Raw genomic sequence first — 16042 nt, 5'->3', positions numbered from 1 at the left:
ATTATCAGGTTTACGCCCTTACCAGGCCACGGCTGGTGACGTTTTCCCCTTTCAACCACAGGGAAGCTTTATTCAAGTTATTTGTTTTCCTTTGGTTCGTTAAAGACAATGCAGATTTACACACACACACACAAACGCGCACACACTATATAATGCTCTTGGTCAAAACGAAACCACGAAGCTACATAATTCAATTTTTGTTCTAGATATTGTTTGTGCCCATAACCTTCAAGTTCCCTCACCTTGGAATATTACAGATAGATACTACTATTTCCGGATAATGGAGGATAGTCAACTTAATAGCAAACCTTCGTTGAGCACTTGTGATTGCCTGAACGTGTGCGGGATGCAGGGAGATGAACGAATAATCCAGTCTTATATTCTAGAAAAGTTTGATGAGAAATTAGATATCTTTGATCAGGAATTCCTATATGGTAGGAACCATGTGTTCAACACGCTATAGCAGTAGTTCTTAAACAGTAGCACCAATAAGAAAAACCTGGGGGCTACGTGAAAGATTCTGGAGCCCAGCCCCAGGTATTCAGATTCAGTAGGTCGAGGGTGGGGCAAGAATCTGCATTCCTAATAAGCCCCAGGTGATGCTTATAACGTGGTCCTCGGAGTTAGCACTGCCCCAAGGTCCTTAACTGAATGCATTTTCTCAATGGAGTTTGAAACCAATTGCTGAGAAATCATATCTGGTTCTAAAATATTTACTCTTTTCTTTAGCTGTAGTCTGCCCTTTGGTCCAATAATTTAAATATTTTTCCACTCCTGAGAACATTTTGGCTTCTGAGGTCTTTGTCAGAGAGCTCTTCCAAGTATGGTCTATTACTATACCATAAGCCCTCACCCTGGCCACCTCAATTAAGATCATAGCTGAGACACTCTGTACTTTGACTTTGATCTCCATATTTGTTTCTAGAACTGCTTTCCAACACAGTGGTCACTAACCACATGTGACTATTTAAATGTAAATTAAAAACTCAGTTATATTAGACACATTTTAAGTGCTCAATAGTCACATGTGACCTAGTGTCCTTATTGGACAGCACAGAGAGTGCATTTCCATCATCACAGAAAATTCTACTGGATAGCACTGTTATAGAAAAATAATCCTAGGGTATAGTGTTCTCTCTAGATTCAAAAGAAAAACAATATTTATTAATGAAAAGCTGAATATCTAAATACCAGATAATTGTTTATTGTGGTCATTAAAAAGAATGGTTTAAAAAAAGGTAATATACTTAAAACTCAAAACAAAAATGGTGGGTATGCCAAAACAGACAATTTAAGATACATTAAACTAAAAAACAAGGTGTATATTCACTACAACTAGAAGATGTATGTAGATAAGTGTGAAAGAGAAGTTATGATGCCTATTATTTGAGCAGGCACATATAAACCTAGGATAAAAAGATACAGGGACTTGGGAAAACTGGCTGTTTCTTCAATATGGGATTAGCTTCAGCAATGCCTTTCAGGACAGCAAAGATAAAAACCAGCGTTGCAGGGCAATCAAGAAATTGTACACTTAAGGAGGATCTAGAAAGACACAAACTATTCTGGCATATTGGACCTACTCAGGAAATCTAAAATAAACTATTTGAGGATCTACTTGGTACCACACATTTTTATGTATATTCTCATTAAATGCTCATAACAACCCTTTAATTAAATTCTAGTTTGAGACAATTTACTATCAAACCACTATGGACCTTTCTCCTAACCTCGGCTTTTAATCTCCAACTATGATTAAACTCCTATCACCTACCCTTTCCTGTTTTCAGAGGGAGCAGTATCCATTTTTGTTTTTCTAAGAATAATCTTACAACATGTGATCTAGGTTCTATCTCTTCCTAGCTCCTGCACATCATTCCTTTGGTTTCACTCATTTGCTTACACTCGTTTGCCGCCTTCCTCTGTCTACAGACAGGCTTGAATCTCTAAAATGCTCTTTGGTCCTGCCTTCCCTTCAACCCTCTCCTCACTGCCCAACAGCCCCTGCTGGTAAACAGAATAACCACTATTTGAATACCTACTGTGTGCCAGACCCATTTAGCTTTAGTGTTTCTATTTTCACAACAAACGTGGAGGGTATTGTCCCTGTTAAACAGGTGAGGAAACTGACACTTAGGGCTGGGCCACCTGCCCAAGGACACAAAGCTCATCAAATAACAGGCATTATTCACTCAACCACGTCTGGCTCTAAAACCCATACTGCTCCTAATCACAAAAATGCTGCTTTATATATTAATAGATTATGTTCCTATTATGAGCCAGAGCATTACTTCAATTTTACAAATGAATAGAGGTCGAGCGAGGTTAAATAACTTTCTTAAGGTTATAAAGCCATGATGTAGCACGAATGAGATTAAAATGCAGCTGGCCTGACCCCCAAACCCAGGCGTTGTCCGTGTCTCCTGCTACACTATGGATTCTGCACTCAAAACTACCTTAACAGCTCTGGCAGAAGTGACCGACTTGCCAAATCCAGTGGCCTCATTTAAATTTTCCTGTGTTCGATTTTTCTGTGGTTTAACACTACTAACTTCCTCACTCTTGAAATTATTCACTTGGTTTCCATAACACTGTTGTGGCTCTATCTACTAAGCTCTTTTACCATCTTCTATCTGATCCTTCTTACAACTTGCTTGCACTTCTCAAAGTCTAGTACATCTCTTGCTGTCCTTTCCCCCCTCATACTTCGTAAAAAAAAAAAATAGTTGCCTTTCCTTTCCAGAATTTGCTTTTACTTGTCTCATATAGTCTGGCCTGCTCCCTTTTTTCCCAGTAGCACTCATAAATTCCCACTCTCGTGCAGTCACAGAGGCTCCTTGATCAAATAAAATTTGGGCCCTGGAGTCCAAATGACAATGTAATCATAAGCAGGTGGGTAAGGAGGCTGCCCCCATTAGGCTGGTTTTGAAATGGTTTGTTTCAAGTCTGGCTTTCATCGTGGAGACCAGTTTTTCTATCAAATGCACTGTTGGAGTAGATGCTTTAGCTTTTTACTGTCAATCAGCTTTACTTAAGCAAAGCCTACTTACTACATAGAGAATGCTATTACTAAATGAGGAGACATTTCATTCAGAAGAGACTATCCACTGTTTCTAATGGGGGCTGGTTCTTTGAGCAGTTATCTGAAATGGAAGTGGAGATACTGCAAGAGATAATTTTAGTAGATGAGGCTACCTTTTTTTCAGTAGGGAAACAATGTTATTTGTTCTTGACTGGAAATTTGTTAACAAAGCAGAAGTTATTTTTTTTTCAGTTGAAATGTAAATTTAGTTCAACAATTTCAGCATCATGGCTATACCCTGGAAAAAGTACTTTGCTTAAACCACTGAACAAAATTCAGGAACACATTAAAGGCAGAGTTAAGGCAGGTGCTAAGATTCTAATCTTGAAAGGGCCAAGAGCAGCCTTGTTACTAGTCCTACTCCTATTTTAAGCTGGTCTCCTGAGGTTAAAGAATCTAGCTCACCTATCCTGTTGAGTGTAAAGGTCTGCTGCCCTGAAGGCATTCAGTAATTGCATATTCAACGAGGTAATAGTTTTGTCCAAGGACAGTCTTGTTAATAGTAGTATAAAACATAAAGTTATAGTAATTATCAATTATTCATCTTCACAGGTTAATTGTCAACCCTCTTCACCCAACTTTTCCCCCACTGTTTCAAGATCTTTCTTAAACTTATGAATCCTTGAGAGTCAGATTTTTGAAGCCCAAAGTGAATGAAACTGTCTACCATTTCGTGATTAACTCTTAAAACAGTCCTGCATTCCTGCAAATAGCAGAAATTATTTTTAGGATTGAAATAATGACCTCACTTTCCCAGGCATGTAGCTTCAGCTGTTCTGACCACGGGCAGGTCAGGAATGTCAAACATTCACAAATGAACTCATGTGAATCTGCATAAATAAACACAGTACTTCAATGAGGACTGTGTGATAAAAAGAAACTATATACAAAAAAACCCAAAACAAACCAACAAAAACCATATTGTGTTTCCAACACTTTGAAATACAATACAAAAAAATGCGCCTTTTTGGTAGAAGCATTCCATAGAAACTTTGGGGCTAAAATTGTTTTAAAAATTAGGACAAATTAAAATTACACTCAGTGGCCTGGTCTAACTTTAAATGACAAGAAGTTATGTACAAAAGATTAGAACAGATATGGGGTGATGTTGGCAGGTATGTTAAACTTTAGGATTTAAAGCTACCAAAGCTATCATACACATGTAAATTTTACAGGAAATTATTTTTAAAATTGGAAGGCAAAGTGCAGGAAACTCAATAAAGGCAGTTAAAATTGGATTTCTTTAAAAAGGGGGAAGAATGAATAGTAGAGGAGTAGGATTGTTAGGAAAACTGGCAGGAGTAAGGGGGAGGTCTAACAACCATATTATTTTCTAGGATTTGCCTCACTACCATTCTTTCTTTATTTTTGGCTGCGCCGCACGTGTGTCTTGTGGGATCTTAGTTCCCTGACCAGGGATTGAACCCGGGCCCTTGGCAATGAAAGTGCAGGTGGAGTCCTAACTACTGGACCGCCAGGGAATTCCCACTACCTTTCTTTAGAAGTTGCAACCAAGGGCTTCCCTAGTGGCGCAGTGGTTAAGAATCCACCTGCCAATGCAGGAGATATGGGTTCAAGCCCTGGTCGGGGAAGATCCTACATGCTGCGGGGCAACTAAGCCTGTGCGCCACAACTACTGAGCCTGTGCTCTAGAGCCTTCGAGCCATAGCTACTGAAGCCCGCGTGCCTAGAGCCCATGCTCTGCAACAAGAGAAGCCACTGCAATGAGAAACCCACGCACAGCAACGAAGACCCAACGCAGCCAAAAATAAATAAATAAATAAAAAATTACAACCAAGACCAACAAAGCCAATTTGGGTAAATAAAGAAATTTTAAACAAGTAAGTTTCTATTATAAAGTTTAATTATGGTTCAGAAAAAATTGAGTGAATAACTTTCTCTGAAAAAATATATCGACTCTTTGTAGACTGCAGTTATTGGGGGAGGGGAAGGTAGGGGTAAGTTAAACTACCCTATTTTCTATTCTGAAAATGACAAAAAGTCCCATTTCCAGTCTGATTATAGAGATGCACGTGCCCCAAATGGTTGAGAATAAATACAACAGAAAGGCAAAAGCTGTAAAGCTAAGGGCATGCAATAGGCTCTAAGAGAAAGTCTCAGAAATACCCAAAGTAGCAACAAGGAAAGTTTGGCTGGAATTTGAAGTTCTTTTCAGTCATCTTTGTCTTTTGCTCCATGTTTAAGGATGCGCGTGAACTCAATGTAATTGAAATTCCCCTTTTTGTCAATAGGTGCTTCTCTGTACAGCTCGTCCACTTCCTCATCTGTAAACCGATCTCCCATTGTGGTCAGCAGCTCTCGCAGGTAATCCTCCTGAATGGTGCCTAAAGAGAAAAGAACCAGGGATCAGAAGACACACTACTCTGAGGAGTAATTGCAAGGGGCATCTACACTTGACTAAGCATGGGCTTTATGTTAAGAACTAGAAGCACGCAAATGTATGAAATATGAGGTCCTGACATGCTGAAGTCAGCCTCAGCAGACAGCTGCCTAGAAAATGCCCTGTTGCTTAGTGACATTAACCTGCTCTGCTCTACTGACCTCACCCGACATCCATCTCCTGATCTCAATAAGTGGCTAAGCCTATGCCTAACCACAAGCCATAAAGTATGATTAAGGAATCTAAGCCTCATGGTTCCTTAAAGTAGCATGGTCACACTTATTCTACGAGTAAATATACTAAAATCATCATAAACATCAATAAAGTGCTTCAGTGGAAAGAATACTGAAGTCTTGAGGTCCAGTTTTAACAAGCTATGTTACTTCAGGCATTTCACTTTACCTCCTTCTTTTTCTTTATATGTAAAATGAGATTAAAAAAAATTTTCTAAACAAATCTAATTTTAGATTCAGTAACAAATATGTTCAGGCCCAGGATGTGCAAAAACACTGAGTAGATATTTGAGCATTAACTACGTTGCAGACACTGGGATAGGCATTGGGGCTACAGTGGTGAGCTGAGAGGAAGGCTTTCTACTCTGGACTTGTGAAAGCAGGGTTCTCATAAAGCCTGACTGCACATAAGAATCATCCAGGGAGCTCAAAACAAAACAACCCCAGAGGCCACCCTTGACTTATTATCTGTTACTGATATTTTAAAAAGGCTCCCCAAGTAAATCCCACGAGCTATCATGACTGAGACCCACTAATGCAGTAATCCAAAGGTAATACATGACCATTCAAGCACAGAAATTTTGAAATTCATAAAGTAAAAAAAGAAAAATCTGACAACTTCCTTGTATGTGAAATTAAGCTAAAACATTGATAATATATTTCCTATGAGTTTAAAGTGTAAGGTCAGTTCACAAAAGAAACTCTAGATTTATGGATTGTTTTTGCTAATTCAATCCTAGATTAAAAAAAAAAAGTTCTCCAAATCTTAGACTTTTAGCTTGTAGAAATAAATCCTCATCTCCAGCCAAGTCATTCAACTATCATGTAAAATCATCATTGACTATGTGCAAGGGACTGTGGTAGGAGCTGGGAGGGGTTACAAGGATGGGAATGGAATGCTGGAAGACACAGCTATTATCCTGGGATCAGGGAGACTGTGATGATTAGAAATAAGCACACGGGCTTCCCTGGTGGCGCAGTGGTTGAGTCCGCCTGCTGAGGCAGGGGACACGGGTTCGTGCCCCGGTCCAGGAAGATCCCACATGCCGCGGAGCGGCTGGGCCCGTGAGCCATGGCCGCTGAGCCTGAGCGTCCAGAGCCTGTGCTCCACAACATGAGAGGCCACAACAGTGAGAGGCCCACGTATAGCAAAAAAAAAAAAAAAAAAAAAAAAAAGAAATAAGCACACAACTAAAGTAGGAGCTCAGGTGGAGTATGTGCCAGTAGAGACATACATAAAGTACTTCGGAGGGGAAAGGGAGAACATTTACATTTTCCCAGAGGTCAGGAGAAAATAGTATGAAAACACAGGTAAGGCTCTATAAAGAAAGTGACCATTGAGATGACTTTAAAGAATAAATAAGACACTTTACTCTTTTATGGTTTTATTCCCTTCCACTAAAATAGTAATACCCATTGACTGTAAAAAATTCAATCAATACACAAATGTTTTTAGCAGGAAAAAGGTCTCTTCTGCCTGCCCCTTCCCTACCCCTTCCAGAAATAACTGTTCAGAGTCTTGATTTCAAGGGGAAGGAGGAAGGAGGTGGTATAAGGAGGAAAGGCAGAGGCAGAAATGGTGGAGGTAAGTCAGGGCAACAACGCATGGAGGAGTCTGGAAGGAGGTTAGGAAGAGTTGAGGGTGGTCTACTTGAACAGGCCAAATGAGCAGTCTTGAAAGCCAGAGTGGGGAGACTATGCTTCCATGCCCAAATTATGCTTGGACTGTGTAACCAGAGGGTGTGCCTTCCTTCTCAAAAACTTGCTATGTGAGTTACCCCTTATCGGGCATGTATTTAGTTAACCTTTTGGGTGTCTTTGAGAGTTCACTCTATGCAGGCAGTAAGCTACTATCTCATTTCCTCATTTAATCCTCACAACAACCCTGAGGTAGGTAATATTACTGTCCATCTTACAAATAAGAAAACAGAGGCTTAGAGAAGTTCAGTAACTCGCCTGAAATCACACAGCTATTATGCAGAACAGGATTATGAAACCGGGGCACCTGATTCCAGAGGGAGAGGTTAGATACCAGATCTAAACACTCTCAGAGCTGAGAGGTACCTGATAAACAAACATAGGATTGTACTGGTATCACCGCCTACAGCAATTTAAACTTTTTCCAAGATTGCTCCAGTAAAAGATATTGGTTTGACACACATTTATTGAGTATCTGACCCTTGTGGAAGTATTCTAGTGAAGGAGGAACATAAGTTTCCTAAAGAAGTTTCAAATATACCTATTAAATTGTAAATTAAGTATTTAAGGGCAGAGGCAGTGAAGTGAGTGACTAACAAGCCATAGGCAAAACCTGTCCCCCCAAATCCCCCAAACCTCAGGTATGGTATAAACCTAAGGGTATTACATGTCATCACATTTCAAGTTATTGTATATTTTAGTTGCCATAACCAAAAATTAAATCACTTGGTAATTAAAGGTTACCTCAGACTTACCAGTTGCTTCTTCATCAAAGCAAGCAAAAGCGTTTCTGATGACATCTTCTGGATCGGTGCCATTTAGCTTTTCACCAAACATCGTGAGAAACATGGTAAAATTTATGGGACCTGGAGCCTCATTCATCATGGCGTCCAGATACTCATCAGTTGGATTTTTCCCTAAACAAAAAAGAGGGTCATAATTTTAAGAGGGTGATAATTACACCACAAAGCGCATCAACAATTCATCATGGTAAACATTTTGACAAGAAAGACGGTCATTTAAACAGTTTGCTATTTGCATTCAAGATAGCAAAACTATTCGGAAAAAAGTCTTCTCAATGAATAGGATCCGTATTAAGAGTGTGGAGACTGTGTGCTGTTCCACTGGATGTCAGGAGGAATAACACTGCTCTCACAATCAAGATCAGTGTTTGCAGTGCATGCACGTACACGGCTGGCCCCCAGCCTAACCCTGAAACTTGGCCAGAAATCTGCAGGTGTTCCGGGGACCATGCTTTGGGAAACAATGCTCCAGACTTCGAATCTTAGTGAACTGTAACATCATTAGATTGGCTTCACAAAGCATCATTAGATTGGCTTAAGAAATAAATATAAAAGGTGTTATAGAAATTCTATTTGATTTATTAATGTTAAAACTGATCATTACCCAGGGAGGCAAGCATATCATGCAAGTCTTCCTTGTCGATGAAACCATCTCTGTTCTGATCGATCATGTTGAAGGCCTCCTTGAACTCCTGAATCTGTGACTGGTCAAACATGGCGAACACGTTGGAGGTTGCGCGCTGGGGGCGCTTCTTGGTGGTCTTGGTCTTTGCTCTTTTGCTCGACATGGTGGCGGTTAAATCCTAACAAATAAGGGAAATACAAGAAATAACAAAAAGTAAGCTGAACCAACCTTCCTGATACGTTTGAGCCACTTAGAGATGTGTCTAAAGACTATTCCACAGGATAGTATCACTTGGCAAAAATCTCTCTCAACTAATCGATACCATTATGCAGAGAATCACTCTACAAAGAGAAAAACCAGACTCATGCTCTGAGTTCACTCATCCTTAGTAGTTGTGACGAAACTACGACCAACATTAATTCAAAGCTCAGAGCATTATCAACAAGATTTCCTGTCCCCAGTACTACTGGACAGCTGATTAAGGACCAATAACCCAATCTACTAGCTTAATAACAATATAGAAAACAAGAAACAAAAAATGTTGGGTTCTGTACATCAGTGCTATGGAGTACTGAGGGACATTAACTCATCTTCAACAGGTTATCCTTCTGCAGCCCTAGCTGAAACCAGCCTCCCATTCTAAGGTGGACAGAAAGAAGGAAGGAGGATTAACTGATGGGACAGGTCTTCATCTCCTAATCTTACTGCCAAATACCATTCTTCCACTCGCAACTAACATTTCTTATCGCACCCTCACTCCTGGAATCAAAGTACTTCAGGAAAGATATCTGTTAAAAGGCTAACTGAAAAAGTATAGAAAACTCCAAAGGTAATTCATCAATAATTAAGTTTTGTAAATATTTCCACTCTATCTTAACCAATTTGTTGCACAGAGCTAAGCTAAATCACTTGAGGTGACTAAGTCCTCGAAACAAAAACCAGAGCACAATAAAAATTTTTAAAGCACTTTAGTTTTTAAAAAGTTTTAGAAAGCATTTTAAGAGGTACAGAAACTACCTTTGCTCTCTAATCTAAATTTATCCCTGTAAAATTTAAGTTAAAAATAATGTTTAATAATACCTAAGATGAAGAGGTAATTTTCCTTTCAACACAATCTTTAATACTATAAAAGTTTGTTTGAAGTTAAAAATCCCACAGTCATCAGATAATAAAATTTTACCATACCATCTTTCAGAGCTGAGGTGGCAATGGCAGTCTGCAAAACCTCTAACACACAAGACTGAGACACTGTATTCAGTTATATTCTTTGAAGCAGGTCTAAAATAGGCACTACTGATTTCACTCTCTGACCAGGACAACAATTTTAAAGCTTACGTTCTGAAAACAACATTTAACTATGATGTAGCAAAACACTATGCCCTTACTCTAAAAATAAGTCTGTGGATTGCAAAGAATGAAGTACTACCTAGATGTCAGTACTGCAAAGTGACTTTAGAACACAACGCTCCACATGAGTTTAAAAACTTATTACTTACATTCTTTCCTTGATTACACCACATCAGCCAGGCTAAATTCAATTATGGAAATAATTAGAAAAGCTCTGACTCTGCCTCAGATTTTCTTTTTTTTAAGCTAAATCTGTTCTCAGATTTTAGAAGGAAATTCCACAAAGGAGAGTCACAAATTCCAGTCCATTAAATATAGCACTCCTAGGATACACTGGAATGTGTTGCTGGTAAGATATACTCTACGTGACATAGCAGTTATGATATATACTCTTCCCTAGTTTCCAAGTTTCCTTTAATCACCCTTTTATGAATGCATATTTTCACTCTGTAACACCTCTGGACGCAGTAAATCCCACTATTATCTAAACTATATGGAACTGTAATGTCCCCCTCTATTCTAAATGCAGTTTTAAAAACTACAAGGAGTTATAACATATATGTATTATTCTTCCATCTCTTAAATGGACTCCAGGACTTGGGTTAGCAGTTGAGACCCAATGAGCGGCATATATTTACCAGTCCACGTCTCTTTAATATTTTAGGTATGCCATGTCTTTGCAAAACAAAACACATCTTTAAAAAGTCTGTTTTGTTTGACTACATTATATTCCCCTAATGACGCGCAAATGTCAGTTATTTTAAGAACAAAGAAACTGATGAAAATTATAGGTCAAATGGTTGATAAAACTGATTTTTTTAATCTACAAAACCTCATAGGGCTTCCCTGGTGGCGCAGCGGTTAAGAATCCACCTGCCAATGCAGGGGACATGGGTTTGAGCCCTGGTCTGAGAAGATCCCACATGCCATGGAGCAACTAAGCCCGTGCGCCACAACTACTGATCCTGCACTCTAGAGCCCACGAGCCACAACTACAGAAGCCTGTGCACCTAGAGCCTGTGCTGTGCAACGAGAAGCCACCGCAATGAGAAGCCCGCACACCACGACGAAGAGTAGCCCCCGCTGGCCACAACTAGAGAAAGCCCACGCACAGCAACGAAGACCTAACACAGCCAAAAATAAATAAATAAAATTATAAAATACAAAACAAAAAAACTCATAATACTCAATTTGGTGCGGGTCCTCTATACACCTTTTTAAAACTTAGTTTGGATTATAAAGTAACACACACCCACTTCTTGAATTTTGATATATTTCCTATTTAGCCTTTTTACAGTTGCTTTTTTTTTAAATAAATAAATTTATTATTTTTGCCAGTGTTGGGTCTTCGTTGCTGCGCACGGGCTTTCTCTAGTTGCGGTTAGTGGGGGCTACTCTTCATTGGGTTGAGTGCCTTCTCATCGCGGTGGCTTCTCTTTGTTGCGAAGCACAGGCTCTAGGTGCGTGGGCTTCAGTAGTTGTGGCACGAGGGCTCAGTAGTTGTGGCCCGTGGGCTCTAAAGTGCAGGCTCAGTAGTTCTGGTGCACGGGCTTAGCTGCTCCACGGCCATGTGAGATCTTCCTGGACCAGGGCTCGAACCCGTGTCTCCTACACTGGGCAGGCGGATTCTTAACAACTGTGCCACCAGGGAAGTCCCCTATTTAGCCTTTTTAAAATCATGCATTCTTTCAATTTGTAAATGCATTCTAACATAGTTTTTAAACATTATAAAGGTTTTTTGGGGGTCAGAACTGACAGTGGTCTCACAGAATTTTTCTTTATCTCATTCGATACTTAACCATCAACCTTTAATATGATCAGCAGAATTACATTCATGTGCATTAAATGTCATGAGTGCTGATTATTATTTAAGAATTAAGAAATGTAAGGTAGGTGTGCTATCTTCAAGGAGCCTAAAATATAGTTGGGGGGGCAACTTTAAAGAAATGAGATGATTGGTTCAACTTATGAAATGAGTCACATAGTTTTCATTCCAGAAGTATGGCTCTCAAGTTAAAACAATGCGTAACAAAAATGAAAAATAACTCAAAGGTGGTACATGATTATCAAATATTGTGAGTTCAGAAAAGATCTTTGTTTCTAAAAGATTTGGGCGGGGCGAGAAGACTGAAAAATCCTAAAAGCTACAAGACATCCTTAGAATTAAGAGACTTAAATGTTAGTCTTAGTTCTAACAAATTAGGGTAGTTAATTCTACCAAAAACTGGTAGTATACCGTTGGGCAAGTTACTACATGGGCCTTTACTTTTTCACGGAGGTTGGATTCTGATCTGTGAGTTTATCTCCCACCAGAAACCCAGATCCTTATAGTGACAGGGAGTTCAGCTTTGCAGTCAGTTATTTCAAAATAAGGAAAGGGTGTTTTTTATTTTCCCCTACCAAACTGAAAGTATGGGTGGAATAAACACTGGCGGAGAGGAAGCCAAATAAGGAACAGTGCTATGATCCGAAGGAGATCATTGATGACAGATACTGTCATTGTCCTCCTTGCTATGATTCTAGTATGCTGTCCACTTTTACCCTCCCCAAACGAGTCAACCTATAACCCTCTGCATGTAACAAGCCTTCAGCAAACACACAACTCTCATGAACTAGGGCAAAATAAAACTGAAAATATTTTATTCATCAATGTAACTATTCTTTATTTAGGGTGGGAAGATTGCCATGAAGGCACCTGAGATTTCCGAGTTATGTCCTCACTCATCCTAAGTTATAGTCTAGAGTCTTTTTTTTTTTTTTGCGCAGTACGCGGGACTCTCACTGTTGTGGCCTCCCCCGTTGCAGAGCACAGGCTCCGGACGCGCAGGCTCAGCGGCCATGGCTCGGGCCCAGCCGCTCCACGGCATGTGGGATCTTCCCGGACCGGGGCACGAACCTGCGTCCCCTGCATTGGCAGGCGGACTCTCAACCACTGCGCCACCAGGGAAGCCCCTAGAGTCTATTTTTGAAGCATTTAATTTAAGATCTTTGGTGTGAAGGGCTATATGTTGTATGGAACTTGAAAACCCACAGACTCACAGAGGCAACTTCTATTAAATATATAGAAGAGATTCAGTCAAGGAGATTCAGTTTACAGACCTGAAGGAGTATAATCTTGTCTTAATCAGGGAAAGGGAGTGTTGGTAGTAATGAATTTCTAGATTTATCCTTTTAGCTTGATCAAATACGCAGAGAATCATTCAGGGTTATGACAAAAGGAGGGATACAAACTATGTAAGGAAGATGTTAGACTAGATTAAGTGATGGGGGAAATGGAAAATAAAGATCCTCAAAGAGGCTTTCCCCACACATCAAGGGCAACCAGAAGATTTTTCAGAATTTCTAGATACTTTGGTTTCATTTATAAAATGGGATTAATCCATACCAATATTACATTAGATTACTCTAGTTAGAATCCTAGAGTCCAGCGTTTGTAGTGGTAATAAATGGAAACTAATCCTAAGACTTTTTCTACAGGATTAACACTCAAATTGATAGTATTCTGGAAATATGATTATATTCTTTAAGGAAAAACTCCCATTTTAGAAAACACTTCTTAATGTAAGAGCACGTAGTATCTGCTTACCAAATCTACCGTCTCATTTAATCAATGCACTTCTTTTTTCAAAGCTAAGTATATGTAATTTTGGGGGGCTAACCACGGCTTTTTAAAAGTACATTTTCAGGCTGGTGCTTCCGTTCCAACTAAAACAAGTTTTCAATTCCTATGCAAACTTCCGGTAGAAGGTAGGATTAGTTCCCTTAGACTGCCACACCCAAAAAGTTCTCAGCACTTGACAAAGGCAATTCTTTGTCGTGGTTCACTTGCCAGTAAAGCGTCACTTTTTTAAATAAAAAGCTTTTTCTGGTTAAGTTTTATCAAAAGACTTCCAGAACATGAAACAAATAGTAGTAATCTTAGGAAATATTCACTTTCTTCACCTTTAGATACAAAACTTTTTGCACGTAAGTTAAAATCTCAACCTAACGCTTATTTCTGTTTCAAAGTTCTGTAAAGAACTGATACACTCTTTGATAAACCTATTCAACTACTTTAAAAGGAAAACACTTTGGGAAATTGACTTAACCCCGAGTTTCCACCCAAGAGTAACACGGTATTGTATTTTGGAGTTTTTCTGGAGCCGCAAACTAAACCCCGAACTCCTCTTTGTCCAAATATCACTTAAAAATAAAACTCTAATTACAAAAGTGGACACTGAGCTGAGGAAGTTGCTAATTTGAGGTGGTTATTCCCACTAAACGTAGCCACACAGCTGCAACAACAGATGCAGCGCGGGGGGGGGTGAGGGGGGCGCACTGGGCACAGTTTTTGCGCAAACTCTCTTGAATCGGGCAAGTTTACGTTATAAACTAAACTTAGTCCCAGAGTCAGCTCCGCTGGGCTCGGGTTTCGCAGGCCTGCTGTCGCTCAAGCTCGCGGCGCCAGCAGAGTAAGCCACACTTCCCGAGCTCCTACTTTGGGCAAAGGAGCGAAGTCGGCGTCTGGGCCGCTTCCGGCCGCGGCCTTCGATGCTGGAGCTGGCACTGGGGCTCAAAACCCGGGAACCGGCTGGTACACCTGCCCAGGTGCGCTCCCGGCGCCGGGGGAGCGCCACTGCCCCCCCCCAAGCCGTCCCGAGGGAATGCGCCCCGAAATGGGCCTCACGCGCCCGACCGCGAGCACCACTCACCCTGCTCAGCCGCGAGAACTCGAACGCTTCAGGGAACCCCTCGCTGCCCTGACTGCCGCTACAAACTCCCTTCCACTCCCAGAGACGCTGCAAACAACTCTTCCGGCCTCCGCTTAGCGGACCGGAAGGAAGCGAGTCACCATTCTCTGCTAACAGTGTGAGCCTGGTTTAATGGAAGGGCGACGGAGCGGGGGAGTTGCCGGTGTGCTCAAAGGGCGCAGTTTTGACCAAGTGCATGGGAAGGACGTGTAAAGCGGGCAACTTAGAACGTAGAAGAAGGTGTAATAGTTCGCCGGGTCTGATGACTGAGTTTTCCTTTTTTTTAATACCTCTTCTTACAATGTAAGCTTTTCTTCCCCCCTTTCCTCTTAGCAAATGGTTGACTCTGTCCTGAGGGTTTGCCCCTCCGCACATTCCAGGGCCCGGCCAGGGGCGGGGCCCAACAGCCCAAGTCCTTGTAGGGAAATCGCGGAGAGGGCTTCGCGGCCCACGTGACTGGCCTTCGCCCCGCCTCAGAAAGCCCCGCCCCTGCCGCCGAGCAGTTGTGCGCCTGCGCGTGTGGCTCACCTCAGGGTGACTCAGGAGGTTTAGAGATCGGCCTGCAGGTCCCCGAGCGGCCCGCGTCTACCGAGAGGAGGCCTTTGGACAAAAGATTTGATCTCTGTGTACCGTGTTATTTTATGAAGAGTCCCGCCCCTCCCCACAGAAGCAAACATTGTTTAGTCCCGAGGGCCCTCAGACAAGAAGCCGCTATTTATTCGTCCCAGAAGGATTTCCTCAGGCCACGGGCGGCCGAAGACCTCCTCCCTATTCAAAAACGTTCGCGGTTTTGTTTCCCACCAGAGCCCCTCAGACCCCATGAAGAAGATAGCCTGACTGCGTCCGGCTCGAAAGGAAGACGCGTGACCAGCAGCGAGAGCTTCCTAACTTCGCCCCCGCCTCTGACTGTGGTTCGGGCGTGCGCCTGGTGGAAAGGGGGCCAGAAAGTGGGGCCTATTGTGCTCTGCTCTCCTTGCCCCGGGCCACGTCAGCCAGTGCGTCTTGTTAAAGGAAAGCCCTCCCCCATTGTCTTCCTGCGTCCAGACTCCTGCCCCTTGGAGGAAGGGGTGGGCTGGGGCCGATTCCACTCCAGGGTCATCCTGGCCCCGGGGTCACGTGCCTG

At 41.5% G+C, this 16042-nt stretch overlaps 1 protein-coding gene across 1 annotated transcript; it reads right to left on the bottom strand.

The window, feature by feature from the left end:
• Window positions 1–4924: 4924 nt before the first annotated feature.
• Window positions 4925–15037, bottom strand: MYL12B (myosin light chain 12B). Its single transcript, XM_079942779.1, has 4 exons — window positions 14881–15037; window positions 8822–9020; window positions 8170–8331; window positions 4925–5427 (listed from the first exon to the last, which is right to left on the bottom strand). Exons 2-4 carry the CDS (start codon window positions 9003–9005, stop codon window positions 5255–5257), a joined length of 519 nt encoding a protein of 172 aa, XP_079798905.1. The 5' UTR covers window positions 9006–9020; window positions 14881–15037; the 3' UTR covers window positions 4925–5254.
• Window positions 15038–16042: the final 1005 nt, after the last annotated feature.

This window comes from Stenella coeruleoalba (genome assembly GCF_951394435.1).
Source record: "Stenella coeruleoalba genome assembly, chromosome: 14".
In the NCBI taxonomy this organism is placed as follows: domain Eukaryota; kingdom Metazoa; phylum Chordata; class Mammalia; order Artiodactyla; family Delphinidae; genus Stenella; species Stenella coeruleoalba.
The sequence above is the reverse complement of the archived record's forward strand: the minus strand, read 5'-3'. Positions and strand labels throughout refer to the sequence as shown.

Excerpts from the sequence above, each read along its gene's own strand:
- MYL12B (XM_079942779.1), bottom strand. The coding sequence starts at position 9,005 with ATGTCGAGCAAAAGAGCAAAGACCAAGACCACCAAGAAGCGCCCCCAG. Across the intron at positions 8,332-8,821 it reads TGATATGCTTGCCTCCCTGG|GGAAAAATCCAACTGATGAG; the intron begins GTAATGATCAGT and ends TTTTTTGTTTAG. Across the intron at positions 5,428-8,169 it reads CTTTGATGAAGAAGCAACTG|GCACCATTCAGGAGGATTAC; the intron begins GTAAGTCTGAGG and ends TTTTCTCTTTAG.